Source organism: Alligator sinensis, unplaced genomic scaffold (genome assembly GCF_000455745.1).
Source record: "Alligator sinensis unplaced genomic scaffold, ASM45574v1 scaffold262_1, whole genome shotgun sequence".
NCBI classification, from domain to species: Eukaryota; Metazoa; Chordata; order Crocodylia; family Alligatoridae; genus Alligator; species Alligator sinensis.
In genome coordinates, this window is record NW_005841904.1 from 3,084,523 (window position 1) to 3,107,226 (window position 22,704).

General features: G+C 42.4%; 1 protein-coding gene across 1 annotated transcript in view; it reads left to right on the forward strand.

Annotated features, from left to right (window-relative positions):
* Positions 1–22,704, forward strand: part of EIF2AK4 (eukaryotic translation initiation factor 2 alpha kinase 4) — a 72,986-nt gene that overhangs the window by 28,442 nt on the left and 21,840 nt on the right. Inside the window, exons 13-27 of the mRNA XM_025197753.1 lie at positions 1,809–2,233; positions 3,338–3,407; positions 4,795–4,878; positions 6,756–6,878; positions 7,340–7,444; positions 7,990–8,050; positions 8,877–8,956; positions 10,731–10,832; positions 11,461–11,511; positions 14,469–14,705; positions 17,825–17,900; positions 18,719–18,840; positions 21,470–21,519; positions 21,650–21,818; positions 22,320–22,436. Of these exons, the coding sequence (XP_025053538.1) occupies positions 1,809–2,233; positions 3,338–3,407; positions 4,795–4,878; positions 6,756–6,878; positions 7,340–7,444; positions 7,990–8,050; positions 8,877–8,956; positions 10,731–10,832; positions 11,461–11,511; positions 14,469–14,705; positions 17,825–17,900; positions 18,719–18,840; positions 21,470–21,519; positions 21,650–21,818; positions 22,320–22,436 (1,872 nt within the window). The remainder of the gene's footprint in view (positions 1–1,808; positions 2,234–3,337; positions 3,408–4,794; positions 4,879–6,755; positions 6,879–7,339; positions 7,445–7,989; positions 8,051–8,876; positions 8,957–10,730; positions 10,833–11,460; positions 11,512–14,468; positions 14,706–17,824; positions 17,901–18,718; positions 18,841–21,469; positions 21,520–21,649; positions 21,819–22,319; positions 22,437–22,704) is intronic.

A 22,704-nucleotide genomic window follows, 5' to 3' on the forward strand; every position in this document is an offset into this window, starting at 1 on the left:
TCATTCCTTCCCTCACCATGGGGGCCTTGATCTACCCCTCCCACCCCTTCCCTCCCCCACACCCCTTCCCTCCACAGATGTACCTGCTGGGCTGTGTCTGTGTGTGTCTTTGTGTCTGTTTCTGTGTGTGTCTGCTCCTCACTCCCAAGTCACAGCCTCCCCCGCTCTGCTGCTGCCCCTCACTCCTGATCCACAGCACCCTACATCCTGCTAGGGCATGCAGGAACTGATCTACCCCTCCCACCCCTTCCCTCCCCCACACCCCTTCCCTCCACAGATGTACCTGCTGGGCTGTGTCTGTGTGTGTCTTTGTGTCTGTTTCTGTGTGTGTCTGCTCCTCACTCCCAAGTCACAGCCTCCCCCGCTCTGCTGCTGCCCCTCACTCCTGATCCACAGCACCCTACATCCTGCTAGGGCATGCAGGAACCCCCCACCCCAGGCTCCAAACCCCACACCCACAGCTCCCTACACCTTCACACATCTCCCCCCCCACCCCACACCCATTCCCCAACCATACAAAGTACCTACATCATTTTACATAACTTTGACTTTTTCTGAACATAATTTCGAGTTTTTAGCTATGTGATTTAAAATCATGATTAATTGCAAATAATTTTTTTAATTATGCAACTAATCACGATCACATTTTTTTTAGTCATTTGACAGTCCTACTTTATAACAATCAGTAGTTCCCAGCAGAGACAGAGAATTGAATAGAACTAAACGCTCTTTTATCATGATGACCAGTGATCCTGGTTTTCTCTGTTTAAAAATCGCAAGTTCTCTGGGTTTGTTTGTTTTGGGTTTTTTTTAAACCCCATAAATTCTCCAATTAAAAACCTCAAATTCACATTTTTCCATGATTGAAATAAGATGCCACTATAATATATATAGGTATCAGTTGAACACAATTTTTATTGATATATTTACAATTTTAAAGCAGTTTGGAAGCCTACCAGTGCCTCAATCACTATAATAAAATAAAATCTAAATACCTATACATTTTGGTATTTGATTTTGGGGTTTTTATCATGAAAAATCAGAGCTCCCCCTGCCCCCTTCACTCACCAGGATGTGGGTCCAGCTGCCGCTGCCCGCCCCACCCCACCCCCCGCACTGCTTTGTAGTGTTGAGCAGCCCTGATATGCCAGTGCCCTGCCTATGCCATTGAACCTTACTCCCCACCCCCTGCCCTGCTGCAGGGGGCCCCCAGCTGCCACGGCTATGGGGCCAGGGACTTCAGTCCGCAGCCCCCACCCTCCACAGAAGCATCTGAGCTCTGGCTGCTACCTGTAGGAGGTGGTAGCTGCTGTGGCAGAGTGGAGCCCGGAGCCCAGCTCCCCCTCCCCCACGGACAGCACAGCTGGAGCACAGAGCCCATCAGAGTGGCAGAAGCAGGCTTCCTGCTGGGGGATCAGGAGTCCCCGCTGCTGCCCTTCCCCCAGGGTCTCTGGGACTCGGTGTGGCAGGGCAGAGAGGGACTGGGCAGGGAAGCCTGTTGCTGCTATTTGGAGTTCCACGCTGCAATGGCAAGGGGCCCAACTCTGTTTTTCTCCTTTTAAAGGAGAAAATCCAGGTTTTTCTCCTTGGAATGAGAAAATACAGGTTTTACCCTGTTTTTCCATGGTAAACAGAAAACCTGGATCACTGTTGATGACAGTCCTGGGGGTGCACAATAAATGTGCTTTAGTGAGGCAACATAGTGAACTTTACAGTTGCTTGAATAGAGAACTTGATTCATTGGTGCTGTTGCTCTGGCATCTTGCATGGGCTCTGATAGTGAATGTTAAATTTGCTCTAACTGGCAGGTACAAAATAAGCTTGATGGCTGCTGTTATGCTGTGAAACGTATTCACATAAATCCTACCAGCAAGCAGTTTCGGAGAATTAAAGGGGAAGTAACATTACTTTCTCGTCTAAACCATGAGAATATTGTGAGATACTACAATGCTTGGATAGAAAAACATGAGAGCCCCCTCCTGAGTGCATCAACATCAGAAGCTACAGGAGAGAAAAAAATCTTCACCAAGTTAGAGCTTAATGGGAAACATGAAGGAGAAACTATGGATGAAGTGGAGGCTAATGCCCCTCCCCCTGTTTTGACCAGTTCTATTGAGTGGAGTACCTCCTGTGAAAGATCTTCTAGCAATAAATTTAGTGGAGCTAATCAAGAATCTAGTGATGATGATGACGACGACGACGATGGTGGAGGGGTGTTCTCACAGTCATTTTTGTAAGTAGGCTTTAGTATTGGCATTAAGTGGGTAGTTATCATGGTACATGTTTTGATAATGTATTAAAAGGCAGATTTTCTTTAAATTTCTTACACACACACACACACACTTTAAATTGATGAAGGTTTGCAGCATAAGAAGGAAAAGAAATTCAGTCCTAAGCTTCCAGGGAGGTCTTTTAAACAGTGTAATTGCAGAGTGTAGGACCACTCCAGCTTGTCCTCTTGGAGTTTTCCCAACTTAACAAAAATGTGACATGCTGTTCTGCATAAATCATTAGCCTTGCTACCAGTATAAGACACTAGAAGAAAGAGAACAAAACTAAGAAGTCCAAGGTGTCTGCCCTGCAAGCAAGCATTTGAGGAAGGTTACTCCTGTAAGTAGTTCACATAATTGCAGGCTAAGGGTGTAAGATAGTTTTTTCCAAAAACAAAGTCAAGGCTACTTGCTGAGCACAGACAAAGTCACATCATATAGAAGAAGTCAATTTAGGTGACAGGAATTGGCATAATAGTAGGAGAGGAAGATCAGATCACTTGATTTTAAGGTAAGGAAAATAGATAAAGCATGAAGTTTCTTTCTCAGACATTCCCTACCTGTTCCCTACGTGTGCCTTATATTTTTTGTCATTGGTGGGATATGGAACTTCTGAAGACATATTTTTTATAATGAACCTTGAGTAATCAGCAACATAAAAATAGTTTAAAAGTTCTGAAAATATCTCATTTTTGTGCTTTGTAATTTTAAAAGAACATTGCATAAAACTGTTTCTGTTTTCACAAGTTTTAAGGATCTTTTCTTGTTTTGTTCATTTTTGAGGTCTTTAGTTACTTTATTAAAATAAGTGAATTCTTGTCCGTAAGGTATAGAAATAAAATATTCCATTTTAAGTACCTTAAATATTTCATTTCAATAATGGTAACCAATGGGACTAATCTGTTATATTTAACCTCACGCTTTTGGGTGTATTTTTGTAAGGAATATAAAAATGTCTCTACTCTAAACTCAGATTTTCTACTTTTACAGTAAATAACCTTCTAATACTGTTGCAAAATGGGTGGTTTTACATAATCAAAAAGGCACTTTTTGTTTTTTCTGAACAGACCAACCCCGGATTCTGAAAGTGAAATCATATTTGATAATGAAGGTGAAAATAGTAAAAGTCCTTCTCTGGTAAATATTATATTACTTAATACTGACAGTGTTTTTGTGAAATAACTTTTGGAAGAGGAGATAAGACTATACATTACAAAACACAGATCTGTCTTGAGCTCAGTCTCTTTCCTCAGTACTGGTAGTACACCTTCCAGAGTATCACCCTTGAAAGCCAATAATGCACAATCTATTAAGCTACCTACTGTAATAATAGAGAAAAAAAAGTGGTGTCTTGGTTATGGGCAGTCCATAATCTTAGTTTCCCCTATCGTGCATTGAATGAAATAGAACTACTCTTTTGTTACTTGTAGGCATTGATTCCTGGAGGTTCAGGGCTTTTATATCTGATTTTTAGTACCTGGTCTCATTTGAAAACTCAAATTCTGTGCTGTTTTAATCAAAGTTATTGATTTACAAAATAATGACTACTAGCATATAATGACTTAAAAACAAAGTGAGGAGGAGGGTGTTTGTCAGGATGATGTGGTGATTTTTTTTTTTTTTTTTTTTTTAATATCCTCTCCCTCACCACTTGCTGTGTGAAATCAGTGCAATACATCACTTAAAAGCTAATATATCCATTTTTCCTGCAGCCTACAGACCATGGGCTGAATTGGCCCATGGAGCAGTGTTATCCAGTCTGTGGGCTCCCCCTGGGTCCAGAAATTTGGTGGTGGGGAGCAGTGGCAGTGTTAATTGCCATAGCTCTTGGAGCTGTGACAGTTAACGCTGTTTCTCCTTGTCCTGTCACCAAATTTCTGGACCTATGGGGAGCCCTGTGGGCCTGATGCTGGCCCACACCCTGGATACCAGTGGCCTATAGCACTTAGGATCTCTGGCCTTGGTGGTTATATTTGACCTCAAGTCAGTTACACTTTCCCTCTTCTGTTGATGCTTTTTTTGGAACTATGTATCGTACATTAGTGTAACCTTCAATTCTTAATTTTAATGTTACTGCAGAAAAGCCAGTCACTTTTGGTCACTGAAAAATAGCTTGTATATTTTGTTGTTGTTGCTTGGACTTGAATTCAACATTTACTTTTCTAAATGTTTTGACCATGCTTTATTTTTCCATTAATATTTTTTCCTTTTCTAACATAAGGCAATTTGAGGTTCAGATAAAATTTAGATGTTGCTTTGTGTTCTTTTAGCCTGTTACTACCAGGGAGTAGGCAATGTGTTAACATTTTGAAAATGAGAGATGATTGATGAACATGTTTTGAAGCAGATTTCGAAGCAGTGTTAATGGGTAGGAACATGTGCCATGTGTTATCTGTCTTATTCTCATCAAAATCCAGCCATGGAAAGTCAGATTGCAGGAATGTATTCTGACAATCCAAAATGGTTTGATGGGTGAGGAGCTAGACTTCTCTGTGTTTAGCTAACTGTTGTTGTTATGTTGTAGAATGAAGAACACAGTGAAAAGAATAGTCACAGTGAAGAAGATAAAGTATCAGTGGTTCAGACGATACACTACCTATACATTCAGGTTAGACATCTTGTGGGGTTACTTTATGGTTGCCGCCCTGAACCCCTTCCTTTGCCCAATTTGCTGCTCTGCTTTCTGCTTCTTGTCTTGTGCTCCCTGCCTCACCTGCTGCTCTTTCTGCTTCCTGCCCTGTGCTCCCTACCTGAACTCCTGCTCTGCTTTCTGCCTCCTGCCCTATCAACCCCTGTACTCCCTGTCCCCTTACCCATCTGCTGTGTGCCACACAGAGGCTGCCTGTGCCACTTGTGGCATCCATGCTACAGGTTGGCCACCCCTGTTCTAGCTTAAGTACTGCAGGACATAAGTTGCATAGCAAAATCTAAAATTCACATGTGCATAAGCATTTGTTCGGATCAATTCTGAATTACATTACATTAAAAATGCACACAGTCCAGTTAAGAGAGGACTAATGCATAAATACTTTTTTGGAAGTGGCCCCTAGTTACTAGAGATAGGAATTAATATCCACCCTTTGTGTTTATGTAACTCTTGCTTGCCATCTTTACTTAGACTAATTTCCTAATCGGAGCATCACTCCTTTTCACTGTTTTGCAGTCACAGTGTTGCTTATGAACCTACTTCCAATTGTGGAACTTAAATACAGCCTATTAATTTCTAAAGATCATGGTCGGATTGAATAAATGTAAAAGGCAAAAGGTTGGGTAGGGTAGGGTGGCATCTTAGAGACTAACTGGTTCAGAGCTTGGTCTGATGCTGTGAGTGGACTGGCAGAAAAGAAAAGGTTTTATACGGGACGGGAAGGGATAGGAGGGGAGCCTGCTCAGAGAGGTAAAGAGTTAAGTTGATTAGATCAGTTGGGATGAATAAAGCAGATCACCTCTTGAGGGATACTGGAGTTAACAGCTAGTCCAGATAATGGACTACGAATTCGTAGTCCCAGTTGAAAATGGTTAACACAAGCCAGTCTGTGGATGATTTCTTTTTACGCAATTTCCTGCTCAAGTTTTTAAAGTTGTGCATGGTTGGGTTTTTTTTAAGGCTAGCTACTCTGAGGTCAGTGATAGAATGTCCTTACAATACAATCCTCAAACTATAGCCAGTCAAATCAACATAGATAGACTCAGACCCCAATGACCTGCTACAGTAGCAACCCTATGACAAGGCAAGAGTCTGGTTGTCACTTACAGCCTCCAGGTTGAACACCATGGACATCACTAATGAGTTCCAACTTCCGTTGGAGTCAGTCCAGAACTATTTAAGAAAACAGTTTAAAACAGTATTTCTTCTAGATTTGAGGTCCACTGAGTTTTTGTTTTTTTATTTTGAAGTCAAGGAAGGGTTTCTTTTATAAGAGTTGGAATTTTGGAAGTTGTGCCAATAACAGTAGATGATAGTTCATGATTTTTGCTGGTAGATAAAGACCTCACAGAACAACTTGAACTGTTGAATGATATAAACCAGGGGTGTTCAGTCCCCAGACCACAGGCCAGATCTGGCTTGTGGATTCATGCCATCCAGCCTGCAGGGGTCCCCAGAAGTCTGAAAATTTGGCAGCAGGGGGAGCAGTGGCACCAATTGCCACTCTGTTGCTGACAAATTTCCAGACCCCTGGAGAGTCCAATAAGCCAGGTAGCATGCTAGATTGGTGTACAGGCGTGGCCTGGGGCCCAATTTGGGCACACAGGCACCTGCCAGAGGCAGCTGAGGGCCCCAGGGAAGTGGTAGAAGGTATGATCTGGCCCTGCACCACACATCCAGTCCATGGCCCCAAAAGGCTGAGCACAGCTGATCTATACAATTTGCTCTCAGCTCTTTTTGTGGTTGTAGAACAGAGTAAAGCATTAATATATTTTCAGAGATAAACGTCTTTCATTTTTTTCTTAACTAAAGCAATTTTTTTGTTTTTGCATGTAAAGATGGAATATTGTGAAAAGAGCACATTACGGGATACTATTGACCAAGCATTGTGTGAAGATACCCGTCGTCTTTGGAGACTTTTCCGAGAAATTTTGGATGGATTAGCTTACATCCATGAAAAAGTTTGTAAACATTACAGTATCTAGAGTCCTTATTAATTGTCTTGAGTCTGTAAAATAAGTCTTGTCTTGTTTTGTCTCTTTGTATACGCTATTCCATTATTATCCATTTTTATCTGAAATAGCTTCATAAACTTTAATTAATTGCTCTAGACTTGCCTTAATTAAGCAAATTGTTATGTTTAAAAAAACAACTTTTACCACTGAAAATTGATAGCTGCTAAACTATAGTCTTCAAGCATTATCTCAATAATAATCACTAATTTTGTAGACTGTATACAGATCCAAAAGAGGTCATTGCTAATACTGTTTCATAGCGACTTATAAAAGAGAGGTTACATGTATCTAGATAGATAGGTATGTGTGTAGGGGGCGGGGTGTGTGGGGGTACGTAACCAAACACACACATGCATCCAGCCCTTCTCATTCTTCTCTTTTTTTTTTTTTTTTAACTTCATTAACAGGGAATGATTCACAGAGATTTGAAACCTGTAAACATTTTTTTAGATTCTGAGGATCATGTGAAAATTGGTGATTTTGGGTTAGCTACAGATCACCCAGCAAATACAGTAAGTGCGTTAAGTAAAATTAAGTTGTTTTTTTTTTTATCATAATATCCAAACAATATCAGAAACTGCATGAAAGCATTTTTATTTGATGTAGGAGTAATGTGGCAGGAACATATTAAATAACAGCAAATGTGCATAGCTCCTTTATTTATTTCACTACTTAATTTAATTCGACTCCATAATTTAAGGCATTTTTTGTGTTCATACCTACATGCGCCAAAGAGTAAAATGCATTTCTTACTCATTAACTGGCTTTATCATTATCTAGAATTGAAGCGAGTGTGTTGTTTGTTTGGTTTGTTGTTTTTTTTTTAAGTTAAAGCCAAAATTTTCAAACTTGGGAGCCTGTCATACTCGTACATTTGTATTCAGGAATGCAGCCTAATACATAATTAAAATGTTTCATTCTAAATAATTTTCCAAACAAATTACTATATTAATTGCAATCATGAAACTATAAACTGATAATCTGAAAAAGCCAACAAAAATCTTTTAAATAATAGATGTATAATTTCTCTTCTCCCACCTCCTCCCCCTCATTTCAGGCTGATTCTAAACAAGGGGAAGATCATTCAGACAGCAGTCTCACTAAGCCTGACCCATCGGGTAAATCTAAAAATATATATTTTTTACATTTAAAACTAGTTTCAAGAAAAATCTTCCAATGGTCTTTGCTTTGTGTACTTGAACGAGGTGAAATCCTCCAGTCTCTATTGCTGAAAAGGATTATAAAACTCATACCCTCTCAATTCAGGTTTATTTTGTTCAGTCATCCTTTTGCATTTGCTATACTAGGAGAGAAGTCCAGTGCATCTGCAGAAAAATGAATTCACCTTTCTCTCCGTTTACTTCTGTACAGCAGCAGATCCAGGAACACAGGGGAGATGCCTTCCCCCTCCTGCTCCTGTCCAATCCCCTACACACACATACTGGAGCTCAGAAATATCTGCTGTTTGCCCTTCACCTTCCTCCTGCTCCCACTGAATCCAGCAGCAAGGGAAAGGAGGAATGGTGACAGCTCTCAGTCCTTGTGCTCTGGAACCACATGAAAGCAGGGGCTCCAGCCAGACTCTGCATCGAGAGCTCATGTGCAGCATATTCAAAATGGGATATGACTGTACTGCCCGCCCCCTCTGGATCCACCCTTGCCGCTGTAGTTTAGTGAAATTCCCATCTGTGGGATACATGTGTTCAGAGCTCTCTACGTGATCAAGCTAAACTTTCATCCATTCTGTCCAGCCTGTGCATGTAAAGTGCAATTTTATAAATAAAAGATGCATAGCATACAAAAGAAAAGAGAATCTTCTAAGTCATGCCAGTTCTTTGTACTAAAATCCTATTTAAAGAATAAGGAAACTATATTTTCTTAACCATTTTGCTGCTATATTCCACAGCAGTCTCTTTGAAACTAACATTTTAAGTATGTTTACAGGTAACTTAACAGGGATGGTTGGCACTGCACTATACGTGAGCCCAGAGGTCCAAGGAAGCACTAAATCAGCATATAATCAGGTAATATTAATATGACTTAATAAAACACATGATGAAATCTGGAATACTGTGCAAAATTATTATCTCCCTTGTTCAAGAAATATAAATTCAGACTGGAACAAGGAGAGAGATACCACTAGGAAGATCAAGGAAATGAAGAGCCTAACCCATGAGAAGAGACTAAAAAAGCTTGTCTTGCATAGTCTACAAATCAAAGGTTGAGAAGGGCTACACTTGCTGTTGTAAACACAGCAAGGAATTAAACACCAAAAAGGGAGAAGAGCCTACCATATTTATGTAAATGTAAGATGACACTGTATTTAAGACTATCTGCAATAATTAGATTCTATACATAAAAAAAAAAATTATAAATTTGTTATAATTTTCCATGTATAGATTGATTGTTGGAGGATTTCTTTAATTCATCCCTCCCACTGTTTCAGGAGTGGGGATGCAGGTGATGTGTGGGGGAAGGTCAAGCAACTTGTCCCCTGCTTGCGCCAGTCCCCTGGTACCTCTGCTCCCTATCTGGCACCCCAGCCTCTGCTTTCCTCCTTCCCCAGCATCTGCTGTCCTCCTTTTCCCCCTAGCGTTTGCTCCATGCCAGCAGGCTCTATCCCTATTCTAGTCTTGGGCACTGAGCACAATTCCAGCCCAGTCCCCCATATCAGCCCTGTGGGTTGCTCTGGTGTTAGGCTGGTGCTGTGCTCAGTACCCCAGGCTGCAGTGTGCATAGAGCCTCTCTGCATAAACCGAAGGCAAGAGGGGGGGAAGGGAGAGGGGCCCGTGGGGGAATGGGGATATAGTATGCGGGGGGATGCAGAGGGGCAAAAAGTAGCTGTAGCTACAGCCTGAACCCTGGGTAGGGGTTGGAGCCCGAGCCATAGCAGCCGCCTACCCCCCACTTAGAATCCATGATTCTAAGACGAGGGTCTCCCCCACATTAAATGTGGGGGGGGAACCTCACCTTGGAATCAAGTAAATACAGCAGTATGCAAGTTTAAAGATATAGTTGGCAAAAGAACATATGAGTATTCACTGATTATATATCAATCTAATCCTGAAATGAGGTGTCTAATCATCAGAGGACTGGGTTTCTGGAGCAGCTTTCTGATGGGAGCTTGAGGACAAAAAAAAAAGCCCAACCTCCCTAACAATCTTGATAGAGAACATTAAAAATTCAAGAAAGATTATATGATATAGTTTGCTACAACAGCAGGGAATTGTACTCCATATCCAGAGCCCGCCCAGTCTTATTTCCTATGTTTTTTGTGAGTGAATAGTAACAGTCTTCTCTTCCGAGAGACATACCATAAAGTCCCTGTGTACTAAACTTTGTCTATCTGTAAATTGTCAGGTACAGATATGACTAAAATGTAAAAGCTTAAAAGCTGAAATACTGCAGCCCTGTACACTAATTTTAAAAATATACACGGTAGCCATTGTTTAACTTTGATTATACAACTAAATTAATTTAACAAATAAAAATCAAGATAGCTATTAAAGCTAGAGGGAAACAAAATTTAATTTTTTTTAGTCTTAGTTTTGCCATTTTTGGTCTTGCTAGAATGTGTTTTGGGTTACTTGAAATAGTTGTAGTACCATGTACATATGATAGCATAGAACTTATGTTGTATGGGGAAATCTAAATGATGAACTATGTTTCTATTAGGAATAATTGCTCTTCTGGACTCCCAGAAGAGAATGTAAAGTAAGTTATTTTTTGTCTATTACTTTGATCATGTCAGAAATAACTATTGCAATTAGTTTCATTACTTGAATTTTTCTTCCCTAGAAAGTGGACCTGTTCAGCCTGGGGATAATATTCTTTGAGATGTCCTACCATCCTATGAGTACTGCATCAGAAAGGATCTTCGTTCTGAGCCAATTAAGACTTGTATGTATAACATCGTTGCGGCTGTGTCTATCATACCTTAGTGAGTAAGAGGGGGAAAGTGCATAGAATATTGCAAGTAAATGTGCTATATATTGCATCTTGAAAGATTTTTATAGTTGGATAAATGGGAAATTGCATAGCTACCATGGACATTTGAGTTTGTCTCATATTAAGTTAGTGAAAGAGCGTTGCAGTTGTGATGGTCCAGAAATTATGCCAGAAGCAAGGATTTCTTAGGGTGATATCTTTTATTGGGCCAACTGTATAGTTGGGATAGAGTTAGACAAGTTTTTGAATGTTGTGAGATCAAGGGGGTGGTGTGTTCACTATCTCCAAATTTTCTTCCAGAGGGTTGTTGCCATAGACAGGTTGGGGACTTTTCTTTATAACTGGGTAACTTGTAAAAATAGAGACTGTCTTTTACTTTGTATTAAAAACCCCATAAATAATTATAAATAATAGTGGAGTGCTGTCTTGACAACCTTAATTATGACAACTGCATTTTTTGGTTTTGAGTAATAAAAACATCTAGACTTTACTGTGTCTTCTGTATATACATATTTTAATAAGGTTAGTTCACCCAAGTTGGATTCACTACTGTAATTCAAATGTATTTTATCTTTTATAGCCTACTATTGTATTTCCAGAAGACTTTGATGAAGTGAAACATGCAAAGCAGGTAATTTTACAGTCATTTTAATTAGTAGGTATTCTATATTAAGAAATGTTAATGATTATTTTTCACTTCATTTTAGATTAGTAATCTCTTCCAAGTCATTATCACATGACATGAGAACAAAGTAAAAAGAAAACTCAAAAGGATAAAGCAATTACTACAACTGACGTTACATATACTTAAAACACAAAGGCCTAGATCTTATTCTGCTGCCACTACTCAAAAAGTAAATATCTCACCTCTGGAGTTCAGTCCTGTTCACCCAGGGAGATGTCATTCTCCCATTCTGTCACTGAGCAGTCTAGTGTTCCCCTAGAGGCCAATCCTGTTCCATCCTGCTTTCTGACAATGAGAAGCCTTATGTGACTCCAAAGACAACCTCTTCTGCCTAGGGAGGCATGTGACTCTTATACTCAGTGGAGGGTCTCTTAAACTTCAGTCACATATAGATCTAGCTTAGTTTTACTTGCTCAGAAGGGCAAGGCTCAGACATCTTTTTGGGATCAAACTTGCTCAGAAAGGGAGATGTCAAGTTAGAGCACTTGCCCCAGAAGTGGGAGGATCTGTTTTATAAGTCTTCCTCAGGCCTATAGGGTATGAACCTATATCTACCCTACCCTACAGGCTAGGCAGGGTTGAGGATGTCTTTCATCCCTTTTGTTGAAGCTGGCTTCCTGAGCATCTAAAAATGCAGGAGGGGGCCCTGACTCTAGTCCAAAGAGAGGCACTCTCCTGGGAGAGAGGGAGGGAAATTCTGGCCTCTAGTCCCAGTGCTGTTTGTTGTTGGTAACAACCACTAAACAGCCTCATTGTTGTACTTTCAGGTTTGCGTTTTGCCTGTAGCTCTGCAAAATGCAAACCTGGTGGGGTGTGCTTGGAAAAAGACATACAGCTGTTAAAGCACAGATGAGCCCTTAGCTGTCTAAAAGTCAGCAGGTGCCAGTTAGATTCCTTAGAGGCACAATAGGATCTGGACTAAAATTCTCCTATGCAATTATACCTTTTAAACTGAAATTGAAGCTGTGTTGCATAGCAGTTAGTCTAACCTTTATTTCAAACGCAGAAAATGTGTCACAGAAAAGAAGAAATATTTGTGAGGTAAAAGTATTGTTATAAGTTTGGCCCAGCTGCAGTGGCCACCAGAGGTTCATTTTGGCAGTGGAGACAACTGGAGCTCAGTGGAGTCATACACAGTCTTAGGATTTTTTTTTTTATATTCCTCCCCCTACCCCTTCTCAGCTGGGCCTTCATTCCATTAGCCAGGAACAGGGTGCTATACAATCATTGTGCCAGGGATTGGCAACATTTATGAGCAGAGTGCCAAAATCATCTGCCACCTTGACTCATAAAATGTTGGCATGCCAGGGGTGGACAGCGGGGGAGCTGCAAGGGGCCCAATTCTTGTTGTGTCAGCATAACCCTTTCCCCTTCACTGATGTCTGTCCTGAGGTGTGCATCCCAAGCAAAATGCTTTCACATGCCACACTCTAGCACCCATGCCAGGGGTTGCCTACCCCTGGTTATACACTCCTCTTAGGCTGGCCATATGGAAATCCGGGACATTATCCTGGAAATCTGGGATGCCGCCCACCCCCCATCCCCTCAACAGTCTAAGTCAGTGGGGGCAGGCTGCGTGGAAGCCAGAAAGTGGTGTGTGCCTGCAGGTTACTTCATGCTGCTCTGATTCTCAGCCAGTCTGTGCCCCCCACCCCTTTGTTTCTGGGGCGCCCATTATAATTCCCAGCAGCCAGCCAGGACCAGCCTCCGAAAACTGGGACTGTCTCACCTAAAACAGAACATACAGTCTCCTCTGTATCATCTAGAAATTTCCATTATCCCAAGGCAATGGTCCATGGCCTGGCCCTGTGGGAGGGAAGGAGGTGGGGTCCAGCCTCAGAGTTGGGTGTATAGCCTGGGCCCACAAGGGGAAGGGACATATCCTTTCTCTGACCAGGCGCAGAGGGTTTGAGATTTTGGCAGAAGGCAAGGTGGCCATATTAATGGCCACGCTTCCCTGCTGCCAAGTTTCCTGACCTGTGGGAAGCCCCACAGGCCAGATGCAATGCCTCCATAGGCCACATTTGGCCCCTTCCTTTTTCCTACCATTTCTGCTAATTGGTGGAATGGGTAAGTGAGTTTAGCATTAGGATGGGGAGATTTGAGCCTCCACTGGCAGAGCCCTGGCGGACCTAGAGCTCTGGCAGCAACACTATCAGTTGTGGCAGGGTAAGGAGAGTAGTTCTTCCTGCCCCTTTCCACCCTTACAGGGTGAGAAGGTTGTCTGTGGTAGCTGCTGCTTTTGAGCAGCTGCCAACTAATCATTAACAACTTACCTCATTCGCCAGTAGAGGGGAGGACAGGCTGTTAATTGCTGGGACCCTTAGGGGCAGGGTTACCCAACAAGCAGCTCCTGGTTGCCCCCTGGCTGGAGAGTTTGCTTTTGAGGTGACTTGGTAGCCCTTCAGCCAGGAAGCTGGTACACTTGTATGCCCCCACACCCCTTTGCTACATTTTTCTAATGCTGCAGATTTCCTGCACTTTTTCAGTGCTGCTGTTAAATGCCTGTCCCTAGCCTAAGATTCTTGTTTTTATTGTATCTATAGTTTAAGAATTCTTGTTGCATTTTTTACTAGATAGTCTGTGGTCTCTTAATCAGTATAATAATCATCATTTTGTTGAAGTTTTTACATCTTTTTTCAGTTATAATATCATTACCTAGCACCCTAAGAGCTGTGACAGAAGTAATGAATTTTTTGTGGTGTTTATATACTCTGCCACTGTATCAGTAAAATGTATTAAAATAATGAGAGAACATTTTTTACAAGATTCAATATTAGCTTTCTCTATGGAGCCCCTAATTTTACTAACTTGTAACTGGTAATGCCATCTAAAACATTCCTGCCATGCCACTTTTGATAAAAGTTAACATGATGGTATTTTTTTTTTTGTTTAATTTGTAGAGATTGGTTATTAGTTGGCTTTTGAATCATGATCCTGCAGCACGGCCAACTGCCATGGAGCTGCTAAAGAGCGAACACCTCCCACCTCCCCAGATGGAGGAGTCTGAATTGCATGAAGTACTTCACCATACCTTAGCCAACGTTGATGGGAAAGCTTACAGGACTATGATGAGTCAGATATTTTCACAACGCATCTCCCCAGCAATAGACTATACCTATGATAGCGATGTGCTAAAGGTTAGTTTCAAATTAATTTTTTTTTTAATTGTTGCAGCTAAAAAAAATATGGATATGATAAGGCTGAAAGCCTGCCTTTCATGATCATTTCTAACAATGATTAATATTTCAACTGGGGTCCCTTAATAAACTGTTAGATCAGGCTCACTGTTCTGATGTGTTCATCTAATTCATAACTACTCTATTTGACAATCCTATATTTGAACAAAAACTTAGACTTTGTCTGACTATGGGAACATTTGCTTCCTATTCTTAATTTTTATTGCATTAATGGCACTTGTATCTGAGTACCAATAGAATATATTTGTTTTGGGACATCACCGTGTTGTACCCTTTCAGATCAGCCCTTTAATGATAACAATTAAAACTTGGTTTTCTAAAATACTTTGTAAAATATTTCTAAACTTTTACAACTTTTATAACTCAGCACTTCCCAGTATGTGTGGACTCCAGATACCCACCACAAAGGATGCATGTGCTAATTAGCCCCTGTTTATGACTGGAACTGGGTGTTCTTGTCATGAATCCTGGGATCCTCTAAAAATGTATTTGCAGATGAGGCACAGAGTAACCTGGGGGGGCAGGGCTGCACTGATCATCAGGGATCCTGGTTTTCTCTGATTAAAAAATTGCAAATTCTCTAATAAAACCCCCCAAATCTGAGATTAAAATGAAATGCCACTCGTGTGTGTGTGTGTGTGTGTGTGTGTTATAGGTATCAATTAAACATAATGTTTTATTGAGATATTTACAATTTTAAAGCAGTGTGGAAGCCAACCAGTGCCTCAATCACTATAATAAAATAAATTCTAAAAACCTATAAATTTTGGTATTTGATTTTGGTATTTTATTATCATAAAAAAAATCAGAGTTCCCCTGCCCGTTTAGCTCACAGAACACAGGTCCAGGCCCCTCACTCCCAAGCCACAGCCCTGCTGGAGGGGGCCCCAGCTGCCAGGGTTATGGGGCCAGGGACCCAGATCCACAGCCTCCTGCCCCCTGCAGCAGCACCCAAGGCCCGGCTGTCGCCTGTGGGAGACAACAGCTGCTGCAATGCAGCACAGAGCCTGGCCCTCTCTCCCCCATAGGTGGCATGGCTGGAGCCAGAGCCCATGGGTGCAGAGGTGCAGACTCCCTGCTATGGGCTTGGGGGAGGGGGGGGGCTGGCTCCCCACCACTGTGTACACTCCTGTTGGAGGGCCAGAGGGGACCCGTGCCCCCCAGATCGGGGTGGGCTGCCCACTGCAGCCTCGGGCTCCCTAGCCTGCTGCCCTTACTCACAGCATCCGTAGCCCAGCAGGTGGGACCCCACGCAGCAGGGCAGAGTAGGGTAGCCATCATAGAGGACATTCCAATTTTCTGCTACTCTGTCCTCTATTGATACAAAACCCAACGCCTTTACGTCCTCTATTTTTCCCTTCAAAAATGGAGGAGTCTGGTTTCGTATGAACAGAGGACAACCAGACTGTCCTCTGTGATGGCCACCCTAGGGCAGAGCGGGGCTGGGCAGGGACTCCTGGCCGCTGCGAGCTCTGTGCTGCCCTGGTGACATGTACCCTACATGCCCCAGCAGCAGCAAGGGACACTACTCGCGCTTCTGCCCCTGCTGCTGCCAGGCAGGCAGGGGATGCTTCACCAGGGTGATGTGGGGCTTGCAGTGGTAAGCAGCTTCCCCACCCAGCCCTGCTGTGCCCTGCCATGCTGAGTCCTGCTTGCTCGGCTGCGGGGAAGGGCAGTAGGATGAGGAGTCTGAGGCTGCAGCAGGTAGCCCGCCCCACGCCCAAATCTGGGACACAGGGGCAGGGAGCTGGCCCCACCACCTCCACCCCCAAGACAAGCCGCCCATGGCCCCATCCTGGTCTTTGCTGGGGCCCTGGCCTCCAAGCCCCATGCACTGCTCAGCTGGGCAGCAGTCCCAGCCCTTCTCAACTCCCTCCCTCCCTATGGGGGCCTCAATCCCCCTTCCTTCTCCCCTGCCAGACTTACCTGCAGGAGCTGCTCTCCAGACTGTCTGGTGGCCATGTGCATATACATGCATATGATGCTCCCTGCCTCCTGCCACCCTTAGAGGCTGGGACTCTGCCGGCCTACAGAGAGCTCTTTGCAAAAGTGCAAAATCTGTGTTTCTCCATTGAAAGAAATCTGCGTTTTTCTTGGGTAAAAGGGGAAATCCACATTTTACTCAGTTTTTCTGTGGGAAACAGAAAACCTGGATCCCTGATAATCATATGCTACAGGCTGAGAGAGGGAGCAGTGCAGGAATTCTGGGTGAACTGTTTGGGACCCTGTTTAGTGATGTTTGCCATACATTTAAGGCTCTGAAGAAACAGGAATTATTGAAAGGCACAGCTCAGCTGTGGGAGTGAAGAGGAAATCTAAATACACGCAGTGTAGTGGCTCACCATGGCTTAAAAAAGAGCATTGATAAGGACTACGCGCAATGGGCATTAGTCTTATTCAGGTGGATTGCATTAACCTATTCTTTGCTTGCCTAATGTGTTAAGGACCTACCAAATCATGGTGGAAGTGGGCTGTGAGGCAGCTCTTTTAATTTTCCAGGTTCCCCCATGCTCCCTCCTTGCCCTCCCATTGTTGGTGCCTGAGAGGGGCCCCAGTGGCCCTGCTGCTTGTTGCTGACTGGCTGGGAGGGAAAAACCATATTTAAAACCACAGTTTTCGCCTCCCAGCTGATCATGAGGAGGGCCCCTGCCATTCGCTTCAATTGGTGGGGAGAAGTGGGGAGCATACAGGGGAGCCTGCAAAATTAAAGGAATTGCTGCTCAGCCCACTTCCACCATGAATTTGGTAGGTCCCTACTAACATGGGCCAAGTGTTATAGTCACATTCAGTGTTGGCTTTATTTTAGTCAACTTCATAGTTGATTTGCATTACTGAGCACATGCTGCTTTTGGCAGCAGTTTAAGGGATAGACAGTGTATTTAATGAAGTTTCATTGTATGCAGTTGTAAGATGAGGAGCTTTTTTCACCCATGCTGATTTGAGGGTGGTGGGGGGAGGGACCTCATCTTATATTTAGTAAATATAGAAGTTCATATGATGATTTCTGCATCTAAGTCTGTGTATAAGTGCTACTTCTTTAAAGGGATTTTTGTTTGCAGGGTAGTTTTTCGATTCGGGCAACTAAGATACAGCAAAACGTGTGTGAGACTGTCAGCCAGATCTTTAAAAGGCACGGTGAGTTTATTTACAATTGTTCCTTCTTTTTTCCCTAAGGCATAACTTTATATATAAGGGATTTAGAGAAGTCCCTTATATAGGGACTTTTGCTAGTACAATGATTTCAGTACTAGCAAATTAGACACAAGGTTGTATTGACCAATAGATGCAAATTGTTGAGGTTTTAAAACCTTTTATTTTTATTTTTACATATGAGAAACTGGCTTTAAATTTCAACTCGTATGTGGGCTATGGTGAGGTTTTCAGATCTTAGTCTGTTTAAGTCCCATGTCTTTCAATGTATACTGAATTGTCTTGTTCCGATGACCAACACTGCAGAGCTATTTAGAGTAGGAGTTTCTTTATAGGTATTATTTAGGTGACTGCATAACACTAGTGCCCAACCTTCCAGCCTTCTGGGCCACATGAGTGGCACAGGGTTGGGCTGCATGCTGGATCCTATGCAGGGTCACCACTTAGGGTCAGTTCGCAGCTGTGATTTCCATGTGCCCCAACCTGGCCACAGAGTAACCCCTTGCACCTGCCCAACTTCACGCTGTTATGATCTAGTGTGCAGGCTGACAATATCCAGCTTTCAGAGCTCCCCACAGGTTTGGAAATTTGGGAGCAAATTAGTGGCAATTAGCGCTGCCACTGCTCCCCTGCTGCCCAATTTCCAGACCTGTGATGAGCCTTGTGGGCCAGAGGTTGAGCCCCGCTGATGTAGATTAAAGCAAGGTAGTAATAGTTAGTATTTCCTTAATAGTAATTTAAGCAAAGAAACAAAGTCTGGGATCTTTTACAAGTGCTAATACTGTTTTACCAATATTATGCAGGAGCTATCAAGTTACCCACCCCACTGCTAATGCCTAGAAACAGGAAACTGTATGAACATAATGAAGCTTCATATTTCATGGATCACAGTGGGATGCTGGTGATGCTGCCTTATGATCTCAGGGTAAGTTGTGTACTCTATATTTTAAGCTGGGTTTGGGAAATATTTTGTGTTGTTTTCTTTGATTTGCGCATCAAGATTTTGGAACAGGAGTCCCCTTTTACCTCCCTGTTACCAGGGATCTTGTGATGCAGGTCCCTTCCTATCTTCCCTTGGATACAGTTTTCCCTCTTTGATGACCATTTGATCAAGTAGAGAGGGAGGACAGGAAAAGGGCCACTTGAGAAAAGTAGCCCATACAAGCTCTACTTTTTTGCATCGTGATCAAACTATAGTCACAACTCCAAGGAAGCATGTCCTGTCAGATCTGTCCCTGTATTTGTCTTCAGTAGTAACCATCCCAATGAACCTCTGAGTAGAAGAAAAACGAATTACTGAAAAGTGCTTCTGCTTTTTCCATTCTAAAAAATCATATTTAAGAAAAACACCTAAGCAATAGATGTGGTGTGTGACAGCATTAAGGTTTTGTTTTGTTTTCCCTTCGCATGCACCTGTGTGAGGAAAAGGATTTCATTCACTCGTTTATGGTTCATTCCTTCACATATATAACTCGGGATAATAATGTCCCCATCCCTTTTGTTTACCATGTATATGTACTGTACCATATGTATATATGCATTGTTGTTCCTGCAGCAGTGCTCACAACTATTCTCAACAGATCCTTAGTGATGCTGTTTCAGAGGAAGACTGCAGGCTGGTCTACAGGCTGCTGGTATGCCAGTAGAATTACTGTCGCCATCCTCTGCTTCCAGTCAGATCATAGATTTTCTCCAATGCCGCTAGGCAGTAACTGCTCTAGATGTCAGATGCATAATTCAGTTTAGCCTTTTGTGGTTTAGTTGATCATTTTACAAAAATCAAGTATAAAATGACAGTATAAAATGACACTTTGCTAAATTGGCTATGAAACTGAAGTGACAAGATATTTCCAGATAACCTTGACTTTTTATAGTGAAAGTTAGTAGGGACATTTTTTCCCTGCCTGTGAAAGCTACAGCAGAAAAGGCTTCTCTGATGAAGGTCCCAAGGTAGAGGGGTTGTGTGCAGGTTCCACCTGCCCATTACAGTCCCTTGTTCTCTCCTCCGACAGGGTCTGCCCTTTACACGAGATGGTTCTTTCTTTGCTGAGACTGAACAGTTTGTCATCTGGAAATGTTTGCTTTTGTGTGTCATGTGTACATAGGAGTTCCAGGAACATTATTATTATTATTATTGTTGTTATTATTAATAATAATAATAATAATAATGATGATGATCATAATATGCATAACATCATAGCAGCTTATCATTGTAGAACAATATAGTGTGTGTAGTATCAGATCATTTTTTTTTTTTTTTTTTTTTTTTAACTGTGTCCCTGTCAGTTTTCTTTCTTGGATTCCTCTGTAATTGTTATCCAAATAGTTCTTCACAAAATTATTTTTTCCAGCTTGTACTTGATTGCCAGCTTACACTTCTATAAGTAGAAGTGCGGGCTAGAAGCCTTTAAAGCAGGGATGGGGAACCTCCAGGCCGCTGGCCGGATGCAGTGGGCCAGGGACTCCATTTCCCAGCCGCCCCTGCCCGCACAGCTTGTGCCGGGCACCATGGAGACCCCAGCCTCAGCCACGCCAGCAGCGCATGCAGCAGAGCAGCACAGGAGGCTGCTCCAGAGCTGCTGGGATCTTGCAGCGGGACAGCTTGCTCCAGAGCCAGGGCAGAGCCACAATCTGTAACCTGCACCCTCCGGGTAGGGGCATGCATTCAGGGAATCGTGGCTGTGCCCCAACTCTGCAGCAGTGACAGCCTGTCTGGAGCTGGGGCAGAGCCACGATTCCCTAAATGCATGCCCCTGCCCAGAGTGTGCAGGATAAAGATCGCCGCTCTGCCCTGGCTCTGAAGCAAGCTGCCCCTGCTGCAAGATCCTAGCAGCTCTGGAGCAGTCCCCTGTGCTGCTCTGCCATGCCCGCTGCCGGCATGGCTGAGACTGGGGTCTCCATGGAGACTGGCACAAGCCATGTGGGCAGGGGCAGCTTAGAAATGGAGTCCTTGGCCACCTGCATCCGGCCTGTGGGCCAAATATTCCCCATCCCTGCTTTAAAGTGTCTCTCTTCATAAATGGTAGGTAAAAAGTCTTATTTTCCCCACTGCCACGCTAGTTTTAAGCCAGTGTGATACCACTGGAATAAAAGGAAAATCTAAGTATCTGATAGGCAGGGCCCTCATGGTCTTGATCTCCTTGCTGGAAGCAGTGATTCCTGAGGATATTGTGGACTCAGCAGCACTGAGTTTATAACTGCAGTTTATAACTTCCTAATACATCACTGGGAACTGAGCATGGCTACTTCTTTTGGATAGTGCCCTGTATTTGCTTTTTGGATGCAAGTCTTGTGCTTCTCTCCCCATGTCTGTGTAAAGGATGAAATAGCATTTTCCTAGAAAATACATCTAAGATACTTGCAGCTACTTCAGTACTTTTAGAGACTCTCACAGGTGGGAGAATAAATGGGTAATTGTATAGTGTATAATTCCATGTTATTCTAAGGGCACAAGTCGGAATGAAGTTGTATGTGCAAGCGCGCGTGTGTGTGTCTATATACACACATATCTGTATGTATAATGTAATATCTCAACAATCTTTTTGTGCTTACAGATTCCTTTTGCAAGATTTGTAGCTAGAAATAGTATATCAAACTTGAAAAGGTAAGGGAAATGGCTGAGAGGGATAATACCTATTCATCCAAAAAAGGTTTAACATTTGCCCATTGTTCACATAACTGTTCAACACAATGACTGCTCTATATGTATTGATTTATCCTTTTGTTTTTTGTAGGTATTGTATAGAGCGAGTTTTCAGGCCTCGGAGATTAGACCGTTGTCACCCCAAAGAAATCCTGGAATGTGCATTTGACATTGTCACTTCCACTGGAAATAGCTTTTTACCTATAGCAGAAACAATCTATGCCATTTCAGAAATCATCCATGAATTTCCAGTTCTACAGGTTGTTCCTCCACTTTGCTCTGCTGACTAGTATATTCTTTTTTCTTTCTCTAGCTACTTTTATGATAATGTGTTGTTTTGTTGGAGAGGAGATCATAAATAAGGCAATATGCCAGCAAAGATGACTACTAAGAGAGACAATTCTTATCTGCCAATGAAAACATTTTTGTGTTTCGACTTTTGATAAAAATTGAAAACTGAATCACTGTGACTGAAAAATGTTTTGCAAATGATATTTCCAGTGAACAGTAAGTTGTTTTGCAAAGGATGTCACAGTAGAACACTTGAAATATAATGGCTCTCTTCCTTCAAGGGAATGTTTCTCTCTTGATACCAATACTAAAGTTGGTGTTAAAAAAGGGCACAAATCTTGCCAGCTCTGGACTGTACAGAGGGGAAACTAAGATAACAGGGAGGTTCAGAATTAGTCTGGATAAAAGTGAAAAGTTATTTTACATTTTGGAATGCCCATAAATATTGTATTTTTCCTCTCTTCTCTTAGGAAAGAAACTACAGCATCTACCTGAACCACACTGCCTTATTGAAAGCTATACTCTTGCACTGTGGAATACCAGAAGATAAACTCAATCAAGTTTACATCATTCTGTATGATGTTGTGGTAAGATTAGTGACAAATGCAAAATTTAGTTTAAAAATTCAAATGTGGAATGCTTAATAAAACATTTCATTCATTTTTTTTTTCCCATTGGTTCATATTTTTCGAATGTGGGTTGAGGCTGACTTTCACCGTTCAACTTTCTGACATCTTGGTACCCCTCCATTCCCCAGCTTATTAAGTAGTAGTGGGTCCCTCTGTAAAACAAGTGTACATGGTATAGACCTTCAGGATGGCTCTAGATGTTGTTCCAGTCATAGCATTGCCTTCC